This window comes from Stereum hirsutum (genome assembly GCF_000264905.1).
Source record: "Stereum hirsutum FP-91666 SS1 unplaced genomic scaffold STEHIscaffold_16, whole genome shotgun sequence".
Lineage (NCBI taxonomy): Eukaryota > Fungi > Basidiomycota > Agaricomycetes > Russulales > Stereaceae > Stereum > Stereum hirsutum.
In genome coordinates this window covers 807953-828593 of record NW_006763146.1, presented here as the reverse complement: position 1 = coordinate 828593, position 20641 = coordinate 807953, and the positions used below count along the sequence as shown (strand labels likewise).

At 51.1% G+C, this 20641-nt stretch overlaps 5 protein-coding genes across 5 annotated transcripts; 4 read left to right on the top strand and 1 right to left on the bottom strand.

Moving 5' to 3' along the window:
* Positions 1 to 564: 564 nt before the first annotated feature.
* Shfet3b (Fet3 ferroxidase protein) lies at positions 565 to 4343 on the bottom strand. The gene is made up of 11 exons (XM_007308901.1): positions 4113 to 4343; positions 3881 to 4024; positions 3622 to 3712; positions 3285 to 3459; positions 2941 to 3164; positions 2660 to 2822; positions 2331 to 2504; positions 2009 to 2195; positions 1718 to 1908; positions 1289 to 1556; positions 565 to 1163 (listed from the first exon to the last, which is right to left on the bottom strand). The coding sequence occupies exons 1-11, from the start codon at positions 4280 to 4282 to the stop codon at positions 998 to 1000; spliced, it is 1953 nt and encodes a 650-aa protein (XP_007308963.1). The 5' UTR covers positions 4283 to 4343; the 3' UTR covers positions 565 to 997.
* An 861-nt stretch (positions 4344 to 5204) lies between these two features.
* On the top strand, positions 5205 to 7911 carry STEHIDRAFT_124840 (iron permease FTR1). Its single transcript, XM_007308900.1, has 7 exons — positions 5205 to 5589; positions 5691 to 5808; positions 5934 to 6050; positions 6221 to 6427; positions 6528 to 6700; positions 6846 to 7013; positions 7143 to 7911. The coding sequence occupies exons 1-7, from the start codon at positions 5260 to 5262 to the stop codon at positions 7335 to 7337; spliced, it is 1308 nt and encodes a 435-aa protein (XP_007308962.1). The 5' UTR covers positions 5205 to 5259; the 3' UTR covers positions 7338 to 7911.
* A 3057-nt stretch (positions 7912 to 10968) lies between these two features.
* STEHIDRAFT_114674 (alpha/beta-hydrolase) lies at positions 10969 to 13126 on the top strand (the record flags this gene model as incomplete). Its single annotated transcript, XM_007308899.1, has 12 exons — positions 10969 to 11143; positions 11216 to 11279; positions 11339 to 11405; positions 11467 to 11579; positions 11641 to 11731; positions 11796 to 11869; positions 11930 to 11962; positions 12021 to 12114; positions 12181 to 12510; positions 12559 to 12615; positions 12686 to 12715; positions 12779 to 13126. The coding sequence occupies 12 exons, from the start codon at positions 10969 to 10971 to the stop codon at positions 13124 to 13126; spliced, it is 1476 nt and encodes a 491-aa protein (XP_007308961.1).
* Positions 13127 to 14047: 921 nt separating this feature from the next.
* Positions 14048 to 15453, top strand: STEHIDRAFT_65709 (dienelactone hydrolase; the record flags this gene model as incomplete). Its single annotated transcript, XM_007308687.1, has 9 exons — positions 14048 to 14087; positions 14203 to 14229; positions 14310 to 14431; positions 14559 to 14630; positions 14703 to 14832; positions 14907 to 14995; positions 15063 to 15227; positions 15293 to 15307; positions 15379 to 15453. The coding sequence occupies 9 exons, from the start codon at positions 14048 to 14050 to the stop codon at positions 15451 to 15453; spliced, it is 735 nt and encodes a 244-aa protein (XP_007308749.1).
* A 2701-nt stretch (positions 15454 to 18154) lies between these two features.
* On the top strand, positions 18155 to 20592 carry STEHIDRAFT_85392 (iron reductase). Its single transcript, XM_007308898.1, has 13 exons — positions 18155 to 18236; positions 18296 to 18415; positions 18472 to 18497; positions 18550 to 18618; positions 18675 to 18685; positions 18742 to 18897; positions 18953 to 18994; positions 19054 to 19565; positions 19621 to 19669; positions 19726 to 19790; positions 19863 to 20168; positions 20239 to 20363; positions 20419 to 20592. Exons 1-13 carry the CDS (start codon positions 18212 to 18214, stop codon positions 20419 to 20421), a joined length of 1509 nt encoding a protein of 502 aa, XP_007308960.1. The 5' UTR covers positions 18155 to 18211; the 3' UTR covers positions 20422 to 20592.
* The last annotated feature ends 49 nt before the right edge of the window (positions 20593 to 20641 follow it).

Genomic DNA, 20641 nt, shown 5'->3' with positions numbered 1-20641 from the left:
TTTCTGGAATTGATGGCTTATGAATGGTGAGTAAAAATATTACGGAGAGTTCAAGTGGACTCTTACCAGTTGATCGTTGATTTTCAAGTGCTAGATTTTTCGTTGACCGTGAAGTTCAAAAGTAGTATCAGAATGGTTAAGATTTTGCAGAGACCCGAAGAGTCGGACAATACCTTCATGACCATGGTTGAAACTCATTAAAGTGGACGGAGTAAGATGTATTACAGCATTAGAGAGCAATGAAAAAATAATGAAGCGCATATATCGAGGGTATAAGGATGAGGGCTGGTAGATACAGGGAATGGAGGAACAACGGAGGCAATGTGGCGTTTGTTCGCCGCTGTGTGGCACCGCCGCATTTGGCGACGGAGCTGCCCGGCGGGCCTGATTACGTACTGCGTCCCAAAACATCCTGCATCACGAATTTTGATCCCGCTTGCCTCTTGAATCTCGTGCTCTTTCAACCAGCTCATGATTCATTACACGTACTTATACAAACACAGTCTGCGTTCCCAGAAAAAGACTTCGAGTTGTTTTCAGTGAATCATCGGATTATCAAACGCACGAATTCCCATTACACGACCACCGACAACTACCAACCGGTACCAAAAACAAACTGAAACTGAGAAAATCGCATAAAAACAAGAAAACAGGAGGTAAAAAAAGAAAGAAAGAAAGAAAGAGAGCATAAACGTAGCCGTAACCGTAACGCCGTCAAATAACATTACTATACATCGTCGCATCGTCAGCATGTCTAGGGATGTCCCCAACCCGAACCCACAGGTTACTTTTCTCCGTCTTCGTCGTCGACACCATGCCGGAACATATGTACAGTACAAGCCTCCGCAGGCTCACCCTCGCACTCGTACTCTGACGTTGAAGGACCACCGTCTCCTAGCTCACCCAACGCAACGCCCAAAACTCAAAACCGACCCAACAAACCCCTCGAACGCAAAACCCTCGACAAGCTCAAGCAGCCGCACTCGGCTTAACCAGCTCAAGCCGCCGCCCTCGGCTTAACCAACCCAAAGAACTTCCCCCTCGCCTGTTTCGCCGCCCTCGCCTGCCTGACCTCGTCCTCGATCTCTTCTTCGGAAAGGGTCGGTCCGCCGGTGGAGTACCACACGACGGTGCACATGCCGAGGACGGCGCTGAGGACGCATCTGCACGTTACGTGTCGTCAAGTCAAACCATCAGCACCAAACAAACCGAGTCGGCCCAGGCTCAAAAACGGAGGAGGACGAGGAGGAAGGAGAAGGAAGAAGGAGGAAGGAGACGAAAAACGCACCCAAACATCGCCCAAATCCCCTTCGCATGCCACCCATTATTCTGCTCATAAGGCCCACTAGGCAACCCCTCCAAATCCGTCGTACTCGCCTTGCCCACCGCATTCCCGCTCGTCGCGAACCCGAGCGCCTCGCACTGGTCCGTGAGGGAAGAGGGTAATGGACCGGTGTAGTATGGGTCGGAGACGTTCGAGGCGCGGGATTGGGCGATTAGCGGGGCTTCGATGAAGGTTACGGCGAGGCCGACTTCGAGGTGCCATTCGATGTGGCCTGGGTTCGTATACAGGGCGAAAGGTCAGTTAAATCATTCTAGGCTCCAGGCAAAGGATAGGACGAGAGCCTTGGAGAAGGGGAAGAGAGCGGTGGCCGTGGCCGTGGCCGTGGAGGGCGTGGAGGGAAAGGGGAGGAGCAGGAGCAGAAACGAGACATACAATGGAAGAACCAAACCCCCGGATTATCCGCCACAACTCTCAGCGTGACACTCGACCCAGACGGGACATGGACCGTGTCCCGCCTCATCGGGTTCGCTTGGCCTTCTATGATGGGCGGGTTGAGGGTCGGGTCGTCGGAGGTGTAGTCGTCGGCGCGGTTGATGAGTTGCATGGTGTGGCCGTGGAGGTGGCTGTATTACCCACACACACAGAAAACGAGCGCCAGTCAGCAAGCTTAAAGCGAAACATGGAGGAGCAGAGAAGGAGAGGAAGGGAGGAGAAAAGACCCACAAAGGATGCTTCCCCGCATCCCCATTCATAAGCACGATATCAATCACATCCAAATGATTCCACACATAACTCGTCTGTCCATACGCGCTCACCACCGTCGCGTTCTCGCCCAGTGTGAGCTCGGAGAGGATGCCGGGGACGAGGGGGGCGTTGTAGGTGATGTCGTTGAACATCGCGTGGTTCGTGCCTTTTGTGCGGCAGTATCACCAATCAGCACATGACGATGACGACCAACCACAACAATGATAGGAAAGGACAAGGATAGAGAGTCAGCACCCAACCACGACAGTAACAACAGCGAGTGGGCCAGAGGAAAACCCACCATCATCCATAGTATCAAAAAACACCAACAACGGAATCGTAACATCCGCCGGCGGATACATCGCCACGACCTCACTCGGCACGAGCGCGGTGTCGTTCAACATTGCGTATTCGTCTACGAAGCCGGAGTCGGTTGTTGAGGCGGAGGAGTCGTATGTTATTGAGGAGGTCACGTCTAGTAGCGCACATAAAGACAAAGATAGAGTCAGTATGGGTGCATAGCGGATGAAATGCGGATGAAATGCTGGTGCTGAGAGGCATGCGGGATGGGAGTGATGGGGGGATGGGAGAGTAGTGGGTGTGAAGGAGAGGGGAGAACAAAGAACTTACTAGGATTCAAAGTATCAGGCACCGTATCAAACATATCCGTATCCATATTCGCATGAATCGCCCAATTACTCGGACTACTATCGTTCCTCGCCGTGACGAGGATAGAGTACCGCTGCGCGACGGTGATGGAGAGCATATCTGTTGGATATTCTTCGGTGTCGATCTGTGCGTGACGATGTGAATCGAATCAGCATTCGTCACTCTCAGAATCAACGCTCCCAAAACCCAAAATCAACCTCAAAGGAAGGAAGGAAGGAACATTGAGGGAAGCAAGGACATACCCCATCCGCCTCAACAACCCTCATCTCATGCCCATCAATCCAAAAATAAAACATCGCAAACGCAGAAGTATTGATCACCCTCAACCTATACGTCTTCCCCCCTTCGAACGGCAACGTCGCGTTCTCGTTGAACCCGACCGCCGATGTGGGCCCACCACTGGGGGAGGTGCCGGAGATGGGGGAGAGGTAGGAAGAGTTTTGGGTGAAGTAGATTAGGGCGGAATCTGTTTAGTGTGGTTTCAGGTGAATGGGGATTCAGTCCAGTGAGTTTGTGAGCAGACGAGTGGACGGAGACGAGGACGGGGACGAGGACGAGGATGGGTAGGGAGGGTAGGGCAACGCACCAGGAACAGGCTCCGCCCCACCCGGATTCGCGATATTAATGAACTGCTCGAGCAAATCAGACTGTTGGTCATGATACCAGTCGCCGAGGATGATAGTGTATTCGGCGTCGTAAGCGTGGACTTCGGATTCTGGGTGGATGATGACGCCGGTGCGGAGGCCGTCGACGTATTGGCCCTGTTTTTGGTGGGTGAGGTTGGTTAGTCGGAGTTTGTCATGGGAGGGAGGTGCGTGAGAGGGGAGGAGGGAGGAGGGAGGAGGTGGAGAGGAGGGAAGGGAGACAGGACATAGAGCAAGACGGAGGGAAAGAATATGTGAAGGCGTTAAAGGGACGCGTACGGAGTAATGCGAGTGCGCCCAGTAAGTGCCGTGCTGGCCCGAAGTACTGATAGGAACGGTATAATCGAACGACTCGCCGACGGGGATACCGCTATCTCAACATAAACGAAAAAACAAAAGCAAGTTCCATCAGCATCAGCATCCATAACAGTATTGTTTCATTCAGTTAAGGGCGCGATGCAGGAAGTAGCAAGAGCGCAATGCCATCAAGAGTATAGTATAGTAGGAGCTGAAGGCAGAGATGGAGAGAAAGACAAACCACTGAGAAACCATAACAGCACCGTCCATCCACGACGTCGAATTGAAGAACATGCCATGGTGATGTATCGAAGTCGGCTCGTCGAGCGAGTTGAGAGCGTGCACGAGGAGGTCGTCGGTCGAGTTGACTTCGATCATCGGCGGACTATACCATTCCGTCCCAACATAACGATTAGTGGGTGCAAGAACAGACAAGTAGACGAGAGAAGTAGGAGGGAGGGAGGATAACATACGGCCAAGTGCCATTAACACCAATAACACGCCTCGGATACAGACCATCCGGGTTCGCGTCCTCGACATAGGTGATATTCCACCATATCTCCTTCGTACCCGCAATAACGGGCGAGACGACGGCGGCGAGAAGGACGGCGAGCGTCGAAAGTGAGGGGGAGGGGGACCGCATCTTTGGCTTCCCAGCTACTTCAAGCTACGGAGGAGGGATGAGGAGAGGAAGGGGAAGGGGAAGGGGAGGGTGGAAGGAAGCGGGAGCCGAGGTTTTGAGGACAATCTCAACTCAAGTCTCCTCTTTCTCCTTTTCATTTTCGCGCCGCTTCAGAACCCAAATCAATCAAACCGTTACTGTAGAATTCGAGCGAGTCCGAATGCATGCGAAGAACAAGTTGCGCGCGGACGAACGAACCGACCGCGAAGGTCCCCCTATTCCTGTTCCCGGGCCATTCCATAATCAGATAATCGCTGTCAGAGCTGTCGTCCGTTATCTGATTGTCTTTTTTTGGAATATGAGTTTTACGCGCGATCGTCGCCCTGCCAAGATCTGGAATTCAGAGATCTGCACTCGATGTGAAGGAAGGATGCAGATCCGTTGCGCAGCGCAGTGCATAAATGCCTCAAGCCTCATTGTCGTTCCTGGGCTGTCAACGTCAAACACTCTGCTGCGTCCGGGCTGCTCATCCAGTTTGCGAACTCAGAAGAACAAAAGACAGGGACTGGATATTGGGAGGTCGGTATCCATCGCGAGCTAGCGTTATCTTCGGGGTATTGGAGCGCTTGCATCGGTGGCATGATTCTGATAAGTGCTGCTTAAGGTGCTAATAATACTGCATCAAGTCCAGCAGAGCGAGGCGCATGTCCGCAGATAACTATAGATCCGGACCTGGGCTATGATAGAATGAATTGCGCCCCCGAAATCTTATCAGATTCGAACCATTCATCCATCCAATTTCCCCGCTTCGCTTCTGTCTGGTTCGACTCTCCCTCTTGCATCAAACCACACCTCAACGCGTCTTCTCCGAACGCCCCGATACGATGCCTCCCTTTTTATACCAATCTCGCTCTGAGTACCAGTGTTCCTGACCGTCCCCCCTCCGGTCTTTCCCTCTTCCTCCTCCTCCTCCCCCCCGTGAGCGTAAGTAAGTCAAGATGGCCAAAGACCTCTTCTCCGTCCCCATCTTCTTCATCGTCTTCCGCGAGACCATCGAGGCCGCCATCATCGTGTCTGTCCTCCTCGGTCTCGTCGAACAGATCGTGTACGACGAGCCTGTCCATGGAGTGCATCTCAGACACCAGCTCCCCGCCCTCGTTCCCGCCACCACTACCGCAGCTACTGACGAGAAAAGGTCAGAGTCGGCTAGTAATAGTAATGAGGGTGGTATGGCCGCAAGAGACTCGGAGAGTGGGAGGGACGAGGTGGATGCGGTGCAGGATAATGCGGAGGAAAAGAGGAAGTTGATTAGGAAGATGCGGATTCAGGTTGGTTTTTATCCTTCCTTCTCCTCCTTCCCTTCCCTTCCCTCCTTTCCTTGACCACTTGTACGACGCGATGTTGATATGTTCGTGTTTGTCTATAATAGATCTTCGCGGGTAGCGCACTAGGCCTACTCGGCGCCCTCGCCATCGGAGCAGCCTTCATCGCCGTCTGGTTCACCCAAGCGTCTGATCTCTGGGCTTCGTCGGAGGATCTCTGGGAGGGTGCGTATCTCGTCCCTCTCTCTCTCTTTCCTCCCTCATCCCTCATCCATCAGCCCTCATCCCTCTCTCCTCACCCACTACTTCGTCTGATTACTGATGGTAATGGGGTGATGGAATAACAATAGGCATCTTCGAGCTCATCGCCTCGATTATCATCTTCGTCATGGGCGTGACGATGCTCAAGATGGACCGCGCAAAGGCGAAGTGGCGTATCAAGCTTATTGAAGCGTTTTCTGGCAAACGTACGTCTTTGCTCCCTTTCTCTCTCCCACCCATCTCCTTCTCTCCCACCTCCATTCCTCTCACCCTCCCTCTCACCCTCCCACCTCCCATCTCACCTTACTCACACATGCACATCACTCATCAACTAAACACCTCCCCCCCCCCCCCCCCCCCCCCCCCCCCCCACCAGGCGTCGACAAACGCACCCGCACCTCCCGCTGGATCCTCTTCCTCCTCCCCTTCATAACCGTCCTCCGCGAAGGCCTCGAAGCCGTCGTCTTCGTCGGCGGTGTCTCCCTCGGCGAGCCCGCGACGTCCATCCCTATCGCTGCGATATGTGGATTGGTCGTGGGGTTGATTGTGGGGTTTGTGATTTATACGTTTGCGTCGAGGAGTAGTGAGTCTCCCTCTTATTCCCTTCCACATCCGTCCCCCTGCCCTACCCATTGTCACCCGAGAGCAAGTGCTGATTGATGCGTGTGTTGTGTATAATACAGCCCTCCGCATCTTCATGATCGTAATGACGAACCTCATCCTCCTCATCGGCGCCGGTCTCTTCTCCCGCTCTATCTGGGAGTTTGAAAGCAATGCGTTCGCGAAGATAGTGGGGTCTGATGTTGATGATACGAGCGGCGATGGGCCGGGGTCGTTCGATGTTCGGAATTCGGTTGTATGTTCTTTTGCTTGCTTCTTCACCTCCCTGCTCCTTCCCTCTGCTCCCCTTACCTTTCCTCCACATTTGCTCCCGCTCCTCCCCTCCCCCTACCTTCGGTTCTAGAATCGGGAATGCTGACCCCCCCCTCGGATACCCACAGTGGCACCTCGACTGCTGCAACCCCGAAAACAACTACGACAACGGCGGCTGGATGATCTTCAACGCCATCTTCGGCTGGACGAACAGCGCGACGTACGGGAGCGTGATTGGATATGCGATGTATTGGGTGGCGGTGATGGGGGCGTTGGGGGGGTTGAAGTGGAAGGAGGTGAGTGCTTGCTGTTTTCTAGCGCGTGTGTGTGTGTGCAGCTTTCGGGAGGAGTGCTGATTTTTTTTTGTGTGTTTTTGTGTGCGTGTGTTTTTTTGTGCGTGCGTTGTGTTGTGTGTGTACCTATAGGGCCGCATGTCCTTCTTCGGGCACGAATCCGCGATCGCGCGACAGAGGAGGGAGAAACGCGCTGCTCGTGCTTCTTCTTCTCCGGCGGCTGCTACTACTGAGGGAGAGAAAGAGAAGGAGAGGAGTATTGCGTCGGGTGAGGGCTCGGGGGAGCGGGTGGGAGAGAAGGAGGGGATCGAGGAGTTGAGGAAGTAGGTTGTGGTGGGTAGGGAGAGGGAGAATGTGGCGCGTGGCGTGGCGCAGAAAATTAGAAGCTCTATGATCGACGGTCGATGGTCGATGGTCGATTTCTTCATTTTGTTTCGTTTCATTTTATCTCGTTTCGTTTCGTTTGTCTGTTTGTCTGTTTGTTTTAATCTGTCTGTCTGTTTGCTGTCTTGGGGTCTTATGCTTGTTTATTTCTCATCCGCTACTTCTTGTTTTCTCTTCTCTTTGCCGTTCGTTTTTATGTCGTCGTTGTATAGTGTATATACATGCCATGTTCACGTTCACGTTCACGTTCAGTTTATGATGGTGATGGGGATGTGATGCGATGCGATGAAGAATATAACGAATCGATTCTCTTTTCTCTATGCTTTTCTGCTCGAGTCGATGTCGATGTCACGTTGATGTTCTCCGTTCCTCTTCAAGTTCAAGTTTTATGTGTGTCACTTCGTACTTGTCTACTTGTCGGTGTTGGTGTATATACTTCCATGCCACGTTCACGTTCAGTTTATGATGGTGATGGGGATGCGATGAGTGGTGAAGAATATAACGAATCGATTCTCTTTTCTCTGCGCTTTTCTGCTCGAGTCGATGCTGGGGTATGAACGTCCGTGTGCAGTCTTTAATTAATAATTCATACTAATAAGATAACTCCCGAGTCGCGATGACTCTGCTGCTGTTCTGCAATTGTGAGGTCGGCTGCTGTCCTGCAATTGCGAGGTCGAGCGCCAGTGTGTGCTTGTAAGCATAGCATGACCTTGCCTGTTCATGGTGGTGGAATAATACAAGAATACAAGTCCTTGGAGTTGCAGGTCAGTTGAGAAGGATAGATTCGAATTCGACGGAGATGGAGATAAAGCTCAGCGGCAGCGGTGAGTTCAACCAGTGAGCTAGGTAGGTCTCCGGACACGGACGGGCAGGTGATACGCACATTGCACATCGCACAAGTACTCTACCATATTGCACATATCAGTGAACCATGGCGAAGAACTCGAAGGGAGGAGTCGAGTTTGAACATTGAACTCGGACCTACCATACTCATGACAACCTTCTTAGACTCTGAATAGAACAAGACGCCGTTCGAGGACGTCCGTACTATCACGCTACTACTAGTTATTATTATAACAATAATAAGTAGCCTCCACTGGCAGCGTGCAACATTCAGCCATTAAAGCACACGACCATCGCGTCCTCCTTGAATTTCGAATTTCGAAGCACGAGATATGAATGGACACCACCCGGGCCCATATGTGTCTATCCGCGGGCTGGATGAGTTATCTGATAACGGTGTAGCTTTGGTGTAGCTATGAATAAGACTCGGACATACTTATGCCAGCATCATGATCAGCATCAGCGTCATGAGACTGTAAACGCTTCGACTCCGTTTTCCGATGAGAAAGCGACACTTCTATCATGCATGCTTCGTCACGATGGAAAATGGTAAGTAAGAAGAAGGACACAGGAATAAACGAGTGTCCTGGGAGTACCAGTCCTGACTTCTCGGAGCTCTATCTGAGTGGATTACTACCCCGGAATGAGGCAGGAGGGGGAGCGGTGGTTCGGTTTGGTTGTGCACGACTCGGAGAGCTCGGGCATGGGACGTGGATGTGATTCGGGTGGATATGTCGAGTTAGGAGAGCGGCAGGTCTATGTGCCGTGATAACCTTGAGTGAAATGGTGGACAGCTCGATGTCTGAGTGAAGCCTTTAGCCTGGCCAGTCCACTGGAGCCCACTGATTGCAACGCGCACTAATGGTCTGAATACCGCTCCTGAAGCATTTAGAAAAACGAAGGACATCTACTACTGAAAAGAAGTGAAGATATACGGAGGATTTTGCTACTTCGCATAATTTATTCGTGGAGAGAGTCCACAATCGTTTGGTGATGGTGTGGTCACGGTCAAAGGCAAGTTCAACACGGCCGTGACCGATCGCCGGAGAAGTGTCCATGCCGGAAACGTCCGGTGTCTCACGCCGGCCGCGCCACCCTGGCACACACATCACGGAAATCTGCCGAGTCCTGCAAGGTCATATATTTCGCTCGCAAGGTCATATATGTGATCCAATCGCTGAAATACTCCTACAACAAGTGAATTGGGTTATCGTGCTCATTCACATATTGCAAGGTCTATAGCAAAGGTACCCAAGTTACTATAGGCCCCCAAAATCTGTCGAGGGTCACATCTCTTCAGCCCAGGTTGTACTTTCGAGTGTCCATATTGACAGCGTAATCGAGCAATGAACCGTTCGCGGACAATAGCGTTGTGTATTGGGTAGCGCTACAGTACACAGTGGTACATAAGCATAGAGGGCCGAGGTAGCAATTACAGGCGGGGCGTTATACAGATCGGGCAACAGCAGCAAGAGACGAGACGAGACCAAAGAAAGTAAGAAACATATAGTAGTTCCTGGCATCGGACAGGAGATGCGAGTGTGCGTAAAGGTGCTCAAGATGAGGTACGAATGTAGGTAGTTGCCCGCATACGACAGCGCGTCGCGTACGACGTTCACGCTGTAAATTGATGATGTCATCCCCTGGTCCAAAGACGAAGCACAGTGTCTGCTTCGTCTTGTGCGGAGGGGATGTGGAAAGGGACGAGAGCAAGACGAAAGCGAGCGCGAACAGGGAAACAAACAGGGACGGAACGAAACGAACGCAACAACGCTAACGGACTCCACCTGCCACCGTCGCGTCAACACGCGCTCGCCTCGCGAACCTAGTCCAAGGGCATCCGAGCCGTATAGCCCCATGTGAAAGAAAAGGCTTTGGCCATCGTAGAGTAAAGGCTGGAGCTGAAGATAGAGTGACCAGCGAAGGCTTCAGACTTGGGGGAAGAGAGGATGATGGTGGTACAACTCGAAAGGAATTCAGCCCGCACAAGAAAATAATGAGTGCGCTGGCGAGTCCCACGCTGAGTCCCAAACTGCACCTTCTTTGGTGACGCATCGATTCCGGCCGACCTCGGCCGGTCTAGATATGGGGCTGATCCCAAGCCAATCCAACATTTCACAGCTTTCTAAGCTTTAACAACCTGTTTCAGCGTAAATAAGTGTTTTCAAGTGCAATATAACTGCAGTTAACCCACGGCCACCTTGCGCCACCATTTATTCGGTACAATCAATTGCAAACGTCGGCGGGAATCCGTGATGCACCTGCTCTTCTGACTTCATGCAAACTTACAGCTGAGCGGTTATGGCAGCCTCATCTTCATCTTATAGGACTGTACTGTGAACATAGTTGTTATGGCTCATAGGTAATCCTCGCTCACCTGTGTTTTCACCCTCGGAAAACGCCAACGCAACGCCAACGAGTCTGGCAGCCGGAACTCGCCAGGTCATGTTTCATGAATCTTGTACAGATCCTCTCGGCCTAGGAAGTATCGTAATCTAGTGATAACGCATCATACAGTAACAGACTCTGCGGAAGACTGACACAATACGACCGCTGGGTCAGAAATGTCTCGGGATGATCTGGGCCATACCGTTCCCCTCAGGAGCCTACTGGGCTCGTTCTGAATCAGTGTCACTACTATCCATATAAAACTTACACTGTAAATCACTTGGACTCTCTACCGCTTCATCCCCCCTACCTCAGAGACCGCCCGGTGTGCACTTTTTCCTCCATGTTCTCACTAGTAACCACGCTCTCGCTTGCTCTTGCACTCTCTGACTATGCCAGGAGCGCAAGCGTGCCGAGTTCTCGGCAGTACGACCAGCTTGCTGGAGAAAGCATCGGAGATGATCCAGTGGTGAGGACACCGGGGAAACTGCGCGTCACGGAAAATTCGGGGGTCTGTGGTATGTATTTTTTCCTTTCAACTGTCACCGGCCTTTTGTGTCATGAGTGCTGATCCTCAGTTGATGGTACAGAGACTACACCTGGTGTTTACCAGGCTTCTGGGTATGGAGATATTGCTCAGGACAAGAGTATTTGGTACGTTTGACATTTACTCTGTAGGGGATCAGTTTACTTATAACGAGCTATACCCGCAGGTTCTGGTTCTTTGAGTCTCGTAACAATGCCGAGACGGATCCGCTCGTTGTGTGGTTCAATGGTGGTGTATGTATATCTCACACCACATTTACATGATATATTACTGATGTATACTTTGGATTGCCAGCCCGGTAGCTCTAGTATGATCGGTCTCTTCCAGGAGCTCGGTCCCTGTCGGATGAACAACGACAGCATGGGCGTCTCTCCAAACCCCATGTCCTGGAACAATAACGCGAACGTGTAAGCTTGACATTGATATCTTTTTCTTTCTGTTCGTCCTGATATTTACTATGATAATCAGTCTTTTCATCGACCAGCCGATTGGAGTCGGCTACAGTTTCGGTAACACGACGGTGGGCACTTCACAGCAGGCGGCTAAGGACGTGTGGACGGTGAGCACTTTGTTTGGCTCTGAACTAAACCGCGAATCGTTGTACTCATCTCGAAACTTCCAAGTTCCTCCAAGTATGGTTCAAAGACAAACGTTTCGCTGCGTATGAGAATAATGATTTCGGTATTTGGACTGAATCGTATGTGTCGTCTACTGTTTCCTTCCTTTTCACCGTTAACCTCCCTTGACCCTCATCCAGGTATGGCGGACACTATGGGCCTATATTCGCGGAGTGAGAACGCTAGTCGCTCCTTGTTCAAATCTCGAGACTAACTCTGCGGAATTTCTAGATACTTCCTCGAACAAGATGCAAAAATCTTTGCGGGTGAAATAATTGCGACACCTCTGAACCTCCAGGTCCTCGGCATCGGTGATGGAATAGTTGTACGTATCATAGCTTCTGCCTCATCCTACTTCAGTTCCTTACTGAGATATACCACCGCCCGTCAGGATCCCTTGACGCAATACCCGGGATACATGGCCTATTCCGCAAGCAACCCATACCACCCCTTAGTCGACTCCGCGACCCTATTCGAAGCCAACACATCCTACTACGCCCCCGGCGGCTGCGAATCTCAGATCATCGCCTGCAACGATCGCACCACCGGAACCGACGACGTCTGTTCTTCGGCCTTCAGCTACTGTACCGAACGCGTCCTGGCGCCACTGGCCGGTCCTTACGACTACTACTATGTGCCTTCGCAGAACCCGGATCCATACCCTGCGGATTTGAGCGTATATCTTACGGATGAGGGATTGATGGAGGCGATTGGCGCGAATGTGAGCTGGTCGATGACGAGTGATGAGGTGTATTGGAATTTTGCGCAGACGGGGGATGAGATGAGGAGTTCGAGGGTGTCATTGGAGAGGGTCATTAATAAAGGGGTGAGTCCTTCCAACGGCTACGATTTGGAGTGAGATCTGTATACTGATAATATTCGCGATGTTGCTACAGATCCGGACAGTACTATATGACGGCGATGCGGTACGTATCGACGATATTTCATAATATTATAGACGTCCGCTCACACACGAAAATTCACTATAGGATTACATCCTCAACTACAAAGGCGTCGAAGCCATGATCGACAGTCTCGAGACTCGCTTTTCCGACCTCTACCGAATGCAGGACTTCACAGACTTTACTGTCAACGGTCAGCCTGCGGGTCTATACAAGACTGCAGGCACTTTCTCGTATGTTAGGTTCTATGGAGCGGGACATGAGGTCCCTGCGTATGAGTGGACGGATGTCGAAAAAGGAGCGGTGTGTACTTCTATCCTCTTGATATTCAGAACACGTTCTGAACTACTGCTTTCGTTGGAATGGGTGTATGAAAAGGCTGCACTTCAGATGTTTGAACAGGTCATGTCGGGTCAGGGGCTGTTCAGTACATGAGGGGTCCATTGGTGTCGTCGTTCCAGTTGTTGTATTACTTTATCCCGGTGCTGGGGTTATGGTTGTTTCAGTCTGTTTTGTGTATTTCTGTGTATGCCTATTTATCTGTATTATATCAATGCGTTGTATGACTCACGACTCGATGAGCATTCAGTAGTACGTAGGGGGTCAGAGTGATTTTTTGGGGGACATAGTATATTATCTCCAAATACTTTCACCTGCTGTACGGTCTGCATATATCCGCTTCTTCATGACCATGTAAGAGCTTCGTGCACTGGCAGCGCGAACATGTTTGGGCCACGCGATACTTTCCTGTGCCACTCAATCCGGCATCTACCGTCACGTTCCCGGCATGTTTGAAGTTCAAGTTGCGGGCGACTCGCAAGTACTCCTCCTCTTCCCCCTCATACCTATAGGTATTTTGTGTGGATTTCGATCCACCTGTAATGTGGATGTCTACCCACATCTTCCGATGCATTGCGTCCCATCTCCCTGTCTGATACACCAAAAATATATGCGCACAGACCACTTTCAGCATCCGAGTCCTCCACCTAACCGGAACATCCCATCGGCCGTCCGTTGGCAGCCATCGGCGACTTCCCAGCTACACCAGGACATACTCGTGCTGTTCTCTCTCATTCCATTAGACAACATCCGCTGCAGGCAGGGAGTTGCGTTAATTCCCATGCACGCTCTGGCCCTGCGACTGAAGGTATATAAGGGGGGTCGTAGCAAGCTCAGATGTCCCGTCAATTGCGCTTTCGCTATCTTTCCACACGGTTCACAACCCCTGTTGTTCTCAATCCACCATCATCTCAACTAGCTGGTCCTTTTTCACTTTGTGCTGTCAAGTCGCTTCACGTTACAAGCTTTCACAAGTCAAGCCGAACTCGTACCTTTCAGACGTCTGCTATTACGAAGATGAGCTCTGGCGACGGTTTCTGTGACGATTGCTTCAAGCGTGAGTCTTTCTTTCTTGAGGATTGATGACATCGAGAGTATGCGGGTGATAGTACATCGTTGAGCGAGAGTGGAATGCTGATGCTCCTGGATCTGCGCGAATGCTGGTCTTGTAGTGGTGAAGCATGAGGGAACGCCAGAAGGTATGTTGCTCATTCCATCCGTTCTCGAAGGACAACTTGTTGAATGATGATGGGTTTCGTACGCCTAATGTCCGCTGCAGGCACATTTGAAACCTTCGATGGCATCAAGACCTATATCGCTACGCCCACCTCCGACTACCCAAAGGACAAGGCGATCTTTTTCATCAGCGATGTGTTCGGGCATGCTTTGAACAACAATTTCGTGCGTACACTCAACTTCACAACGGGACTTGAACTTACACGCGTCTTACCCACCCACTGTTGTAATCGTTTTTCTTGACCGCGATGTCATGTTTGCATTACAGTTGATTGCGGACGCGTATGCCAAGAACGGATTCAAAACCTACATGCCCGATTTGTTCAACGGTGATCCAGCTCCTCTCAACCTTGGCGAACCAGGCGTGAGTACATACGTCATCGACCGCTATGTTTCTAACTCTGAAGCTGAATACTATCCGTGGATGTTGATGTAGGTCGTTTGGGACCGCGCGACTTGGGGGCCTCGCCATCTCCCCGAGATGCGATCTCGTTTGGATAAAGTCGTAAAGGCGATGAAGGAGCAAGGACTCACCAAGTTTGGAGCTGTGGGGTATTGCTTTGGAGGTTTGTTCTTCTTCCACCCTTTCAAATCTTTTACAATGAAGAAGGCGGCCCTAACTGCTGTCGCATCTGCCTAGCGCGATACGTGTTTGACTACGCGTTCGAGAAGATTATCGACGTGGCCGTTGTTACCCACCCTTCTCGCCTAGAGATTCCAGACCTCGAGGTATATTTTGCTCCTCAATATTGGCTATTGTCTGCTACCAGGTATTAACGCATCCATATAATCATAGAAATACGCGGTGGAATGCACTGCTCCCCTCCTCATCAACAGCTGCGAGGTAGACCCGCAATTCCCCAAAGAGAAGCAAGAGGCCGCAGACAAGTTCCTCGGAGGTGGTAAGTTTGCCCCGGGATACAGCCAGGTGTACTGGGAGGGCTGTACGCATGGATTCGCTGTACGTTCCATCCATTGTCGTGCCACTGAATTATCCCTTGGATACTGATGACGTATTTTGTCCAGTGCCGTGGTGACATTGTGCGTTATTCTTATCTGTATTGTCAAATTTCCCCGCCAGCGGTACAACTAATCTACTTCGTGTCGCACAGAGTGACCCGAAGGTGAAGGCGGGTAAGGAAGGATCGTTCAAGAACGCTGTCGAGTGGTTCCAGAAATACCTTTGAACGCATCCAAACCTCTTTATTTCCACGGTCGTCGTGGCGAACGCATATTTTGTTGTATGTATTACAAGAAAGAAAGTGCATTGGAAGGCGCATGGCTCTTCACCCCTCGCGCAGCCACAATTATTTCTTGGCTAGACCTTGAAGACTGCTCGTACCGTCGACACCAGTCCGTGTGTTAGGGCTCGGACCGGATATAACCAGCAGAGGCCTTGGAGGCAGGCTCTCCGTCGCTACTGCAGTCTTGCGAATCATGCGGGCACAGTTCGACTCTTCTTTCTGGTACCGAACCAGTCGACATTAACATCCACATGAGATCCCTATGTAAGTCTGCGACCCACGTCTCCGTCTGACGAAACTTCATGTTCTAACACAATATCTGATAGTTGAGTATAGCATGACGAAGCGCACTCCATGCGCTCATCGAGCTTCTTTGCGGAGAAAATACTTGGCATAATTATAGATCTAACCACTTGAGGTACTCCGGTTCACTCGAGTGCAGTTACTATTAGGGCAGAAGTTCGTCTCCAGGCGAAGGCAATGGGTCCCTCGGGGTGGACGTCTTCCGCGACTCTTCCTTTGCATAGCTAAGACGTATGGACCATACGAGAGCCGAACGGAACGAAGAGTGGCCATGCGTTTTTCGTGATATGTTATCTGAGACGAGGTCATTCCTAGACCATTTCTTCGTCTAGGTCAAATGGGGTTCATGGCGTTCTAACAATATGCACTCATGTGAATGCTCGCCTACTAGTACAGGTGTTGCGGACATACCATGCTGCTCCTCATTTCCGCCAGTATCATCCACAAGGTGCGTACGTTCGTATTTGTAGTCTAGAATAGAGATAGGAGGTTCGTTCGCTGATAATGGACTACAAGTTGCATTACGACAGGAAAGATGGAAACAGGAGCCTCGGTGTTGGCTTCTCCAGTTTGGGGTTTCCTCGTTGTGTGCGGTCTTGGTGATCTTTCCCGCGAGGTTCGTTGGATGATAGCAGCAACAGGTTCACATGAAACCCACTCGTCGTCAGCCCTCCCTAAACTTCTCGGCTTGTAGCCTTACCGTCCATGCCGTCCATGGAGGAGCATCATGCTACTTTTTGACCCTCTATTTGCATCGCCGTCTTTCAGCTTTGCCGACAGTCTTCGGTTCTCTTCGGCTTCGTGTGTCACGAGAAATTCGTAAATGATCCTCCGAGATGATAGTGCTGGCAGCAGCAGACTCAGGATCATGACTATTGTCCTGCGGATCTAGAGTCGTTTCTTTCAACCAAACTCGAACTCGGGATTGCTACTTCCCGTTCGTTACCTCGACAGAAGCCTCGAGTTGTCGATCAGGGCACAGTGTTTTTTCGCCAAGCATTCTCGCAGCATTTGTGTTTGTGGGCGTGTTTTTTCTCTTTTTTTTTCTACGCTCAGATCGCATCAGATAACTGGACCAGATCCTTCCCAGGGCGAACGACATAGTAACCAGTTGCAAATGTTCCAGGGATCTCCTTTGTAGATTGTTCCGGCTCCGCTGCAATGATCGCCCATTACGTTTTCAAATCATTCTTTTCGAGACAACCAAACCTCCTCATTCGCGCCCCACCCAGCGTCTGTTCTTATCTCACTGACTCTCATTATCATTGGTCCGAATGGAGTCGCACGACCGATACGACTTCTTAGAGAGGACACCCGACGCAGAAATATGACAATGGACACTCTACCTCAATGCTTTCGTCCGTCGGTCTGTCCATCGTCCCATGAGCTCGTACGCAGCTCGAACTCACCAAAGCGTTTCACAGTTTAATTATACACAGGACGGAAGAAGAACCGCTCGGGAGCAAAAGAGGAGCTCCTCCGAGGCCCTATCTGATTAGATTTATATTCTTTCGGGACATTCTTTATCAGATTGGCTGTTGGAAGAAAGTTTTTCAGTGGGCTGTCTTTATCTGATATGATATGTTTTGCCAACTTCCCGTCTCCTCCCTGGAAACTTTGCGCGGAGATCTGACCGTGGCAGACATGATTCGCGTTCCCCAAAGGTTGGCGTCTCCTCCCTCACATCCTCGTACAGGTTTTTCGACTTCTTTGACCGATGTGTTCAGCCTTCCCGACCTAGGCCTATCCCCTTTTCAAGTTGACAGGTGAAATTGCCCCATGCTCTTCTTTTTCGGTTCCTGCCAATGCTAGCTATCGACGAACGAGACTGCCGGGGAAACAACGCGATGATGCACCGAACCGACTTGCAGACAATTGCCGCCTCTCCGAGTCGCTCGAGCCTCCTAATCCCATTCTCGGCTGCGGGTGATGCCTTCCCCTCTTAAGACTCCATTGCGATTCGACGCCTGGCGGCTTTAGGACAGACCCCACCCCTTCCCGCCATATCGTCCCTTTTCGCTTCCTCTGTACAGTATCAGCAATGGTGGCTCAGGCTCAAGTCCTTGCGACGACTGCTGCAGACAAAGTCCTCCGCAAGAAGCTGGCTAAATTGTATCCTTACGAGGTCTGGTACTTTGTTGCTGCCTTCATCTTCCTACTTGGTATCATCCGGGTCGTCTCCGAGACATACTCCTATCTCCATCGTCGCGGACACTTCACAAACGACCCAGAAGCTCTCGCATCCTCTCGCTCTACTGGCGCTATCTCTCTGAGACGGTTACATCTCGCCATCGCCAATGCATACCGAGTCGTCGCCTTCAGATCCATCGTGCCTATAGGAGGTGGCCACTCGCTGAACGTCGCTGAACTCGTCCTTACGGGAACATATATCATCATCATGTTCACGTGGACTCTGATCAATTGTTCGTCCTCTTTCTTGGCTAATGCCGTGCTTCCATCTGACACATATACTTCCTTGCAGCGGGTGATATAGACGGCACGAAGCTCGACCCCCAGTATTGGGGTAATCGCGCTGGAATCCTCGCGACGCTTCAGACTCCCCTTATCGTTGCGTTAGCCATGAAAAATAATATTATCTCTTGTGCGTCTCAAGTCCTCTCTTAGCTTCTGGCATCGACACTCACGCGTCAACAACAGTGATCACAGGCGTTGGCTTCGATAAGGTACATACTACTAGCCTATGCTGGAACGGTGTTTGCTTACGCTGTTACTCAGCTCAATTATCTTCACCGAATGACGGCTCGTGTTGTCTGTATTATTCTGTTTATTCATATGGGTGGCAGGGTAAGTCCATGTGATTCCATATTCCTCTTGACAATCTATCTTACCCTCCAGCATAGGTCCAGATAGGGTAAGCCATCAGACTGAGACCTCTCATATTTCGACTGAACCATGCAATTTTCACAGGCTTTCCGGAAATAACACTATCACTCTAGAACATAAATGGATGATTTGTGGGATCTTCGGCTTGTCCGCGTTTGCGTTGCTCTGCATTGTCTCTGTCAGACCAGCACGCCAACTGAACTACGAGGTCTTCATCGTCCTCCATTTTGTGCTGATATTGTGAGTACACATGCCCATACTTCTATAAGATGCCACTGAAAGGTCGATATTTCAGAGTCTTCCTCCTTGGCAGCTACTTTCATACGGCGGCGAAAGGGTCAGTGTTTAAAGCTCCTGTATATTACCTATTCTCCCAGCTAATGAGATCTTCGCCAGATATGACCAGTTCATGTGGCCGTCGTTCCTCCTCTGGGGTCTCGACAGACTTATCCGCGCTATTCGCGTTGTCGTATTCAACCATTCATACTTCGGCTTCAAGTCCGGCCTCGGTACCTTCAACGCCAAAGCCGAAGTCGCCGCTCCCGGCTTCGTTCGTCTCACCCTCCGGAGGCCGAATCATTTCGGCTGGTCCGCAGGCCAGAGCGCCTTCATCACCATGCCGGGTGCCTCCCTTCTGCCGTTCGAGTCCCACCCCTTCACCATTTCTAATGCCGATGTCAACTATGCGAAGTCCACGCCAACGTCGTCTGTCGACGAGAAGGGCGACATGGTCGAGGCTGCTGAGGGGCATGGAAAGGATGTCGTGTTCTTGATCAATGCGAGGCAAGGGTTCACGAAGAGGCTTCTGGATCTGGCGGAAAAGGGCGGCTCACTGAAGGTATTCTTGGATGGTCCATACGGTGTGCCACCGCGCGTCGATGGACACGATACCGTTGTTTTCATTGCTGGTATGTTTCTCTTCGCTTATATAATTCTAGACTGTAGAGCTAACAGGTAACATAGGTGGCTCTGGAGTGACATTCACGAACCCTCTCTTCGTCGATCTTGTCCAGTACGTCGATCTTTTTCATTGAGTTGTGATACTATAGCTCCAACTTCGATTTATAGCCGTGTGCGCAAAAACCCATCCGCCTGCTCTCGCGTCGTATTCATCTGGGCAATTCGTCACCCAGGTACGTCCTCTTACATATTCCCTCGTCCTAGGGCCTTCCCTCGCTGACCTCGTTCCGCTATCATATATCTAGACCACATGAATCTCATATACTCCGACCTCCAGCAAGCCCTCCTCGAGATCCCGACCTCCCTACACGTTGAAGTCCGCGTTTTTGTCACGTCTCCCCATGTCGATTCCTCTTCCCTGTCTCGAAACACTCAGCCTCGCGATAGCGAAACGTCATCCACTGCCAGTGTCACACACGAAGGTGATGAAAAGGCGGTGTGGAAACTGCAGCATATGCCGCATACGACCGTCACGAGTGGCAGACCGGATGTCGAGGCGTTGTTGACGGAGGCAGCGTCGCTGACGATGGGTGGGAGTATGTCGGTAAATGGTCAGTTCTCTTCTACCTCAGTTATTGTGCATCGTGCCGACACTAATTTCTTTGTTCTCGTCGTCGTCAGTGTGCGGCCCCTCGGGTCTTACGGACCGCGTACGCCGTCATCTTCGTTCCTCCGAGGCAGGGCCCATGGCCGTTCTGCGCGGCGGCCCTAGCATAAACCTCTTCGTTGAAGCGTTCGGCATGGCTGTAAGTATTCTTCTACGATGTTTAGGCATTCAATGCTGACGAGAAGCTTCTGCAGTAAAATAACACAAGACACCCCCGCTCTTGATGCTCGCAACGCCCAGTCAACGACACCGTGACGGGCACGACGCATGTTCACGCATACGATAACGATATGCATGGTTTATTCTTCTTTTCAACTCCGGCCGTGTTTCTTTTTCTTTCAGCTTAGGACGAACGTCCTCCATTTCGGGTTTCAAGTACATACTGAAAGTTCGTGGCTATTAGATGCGTTCAGTACT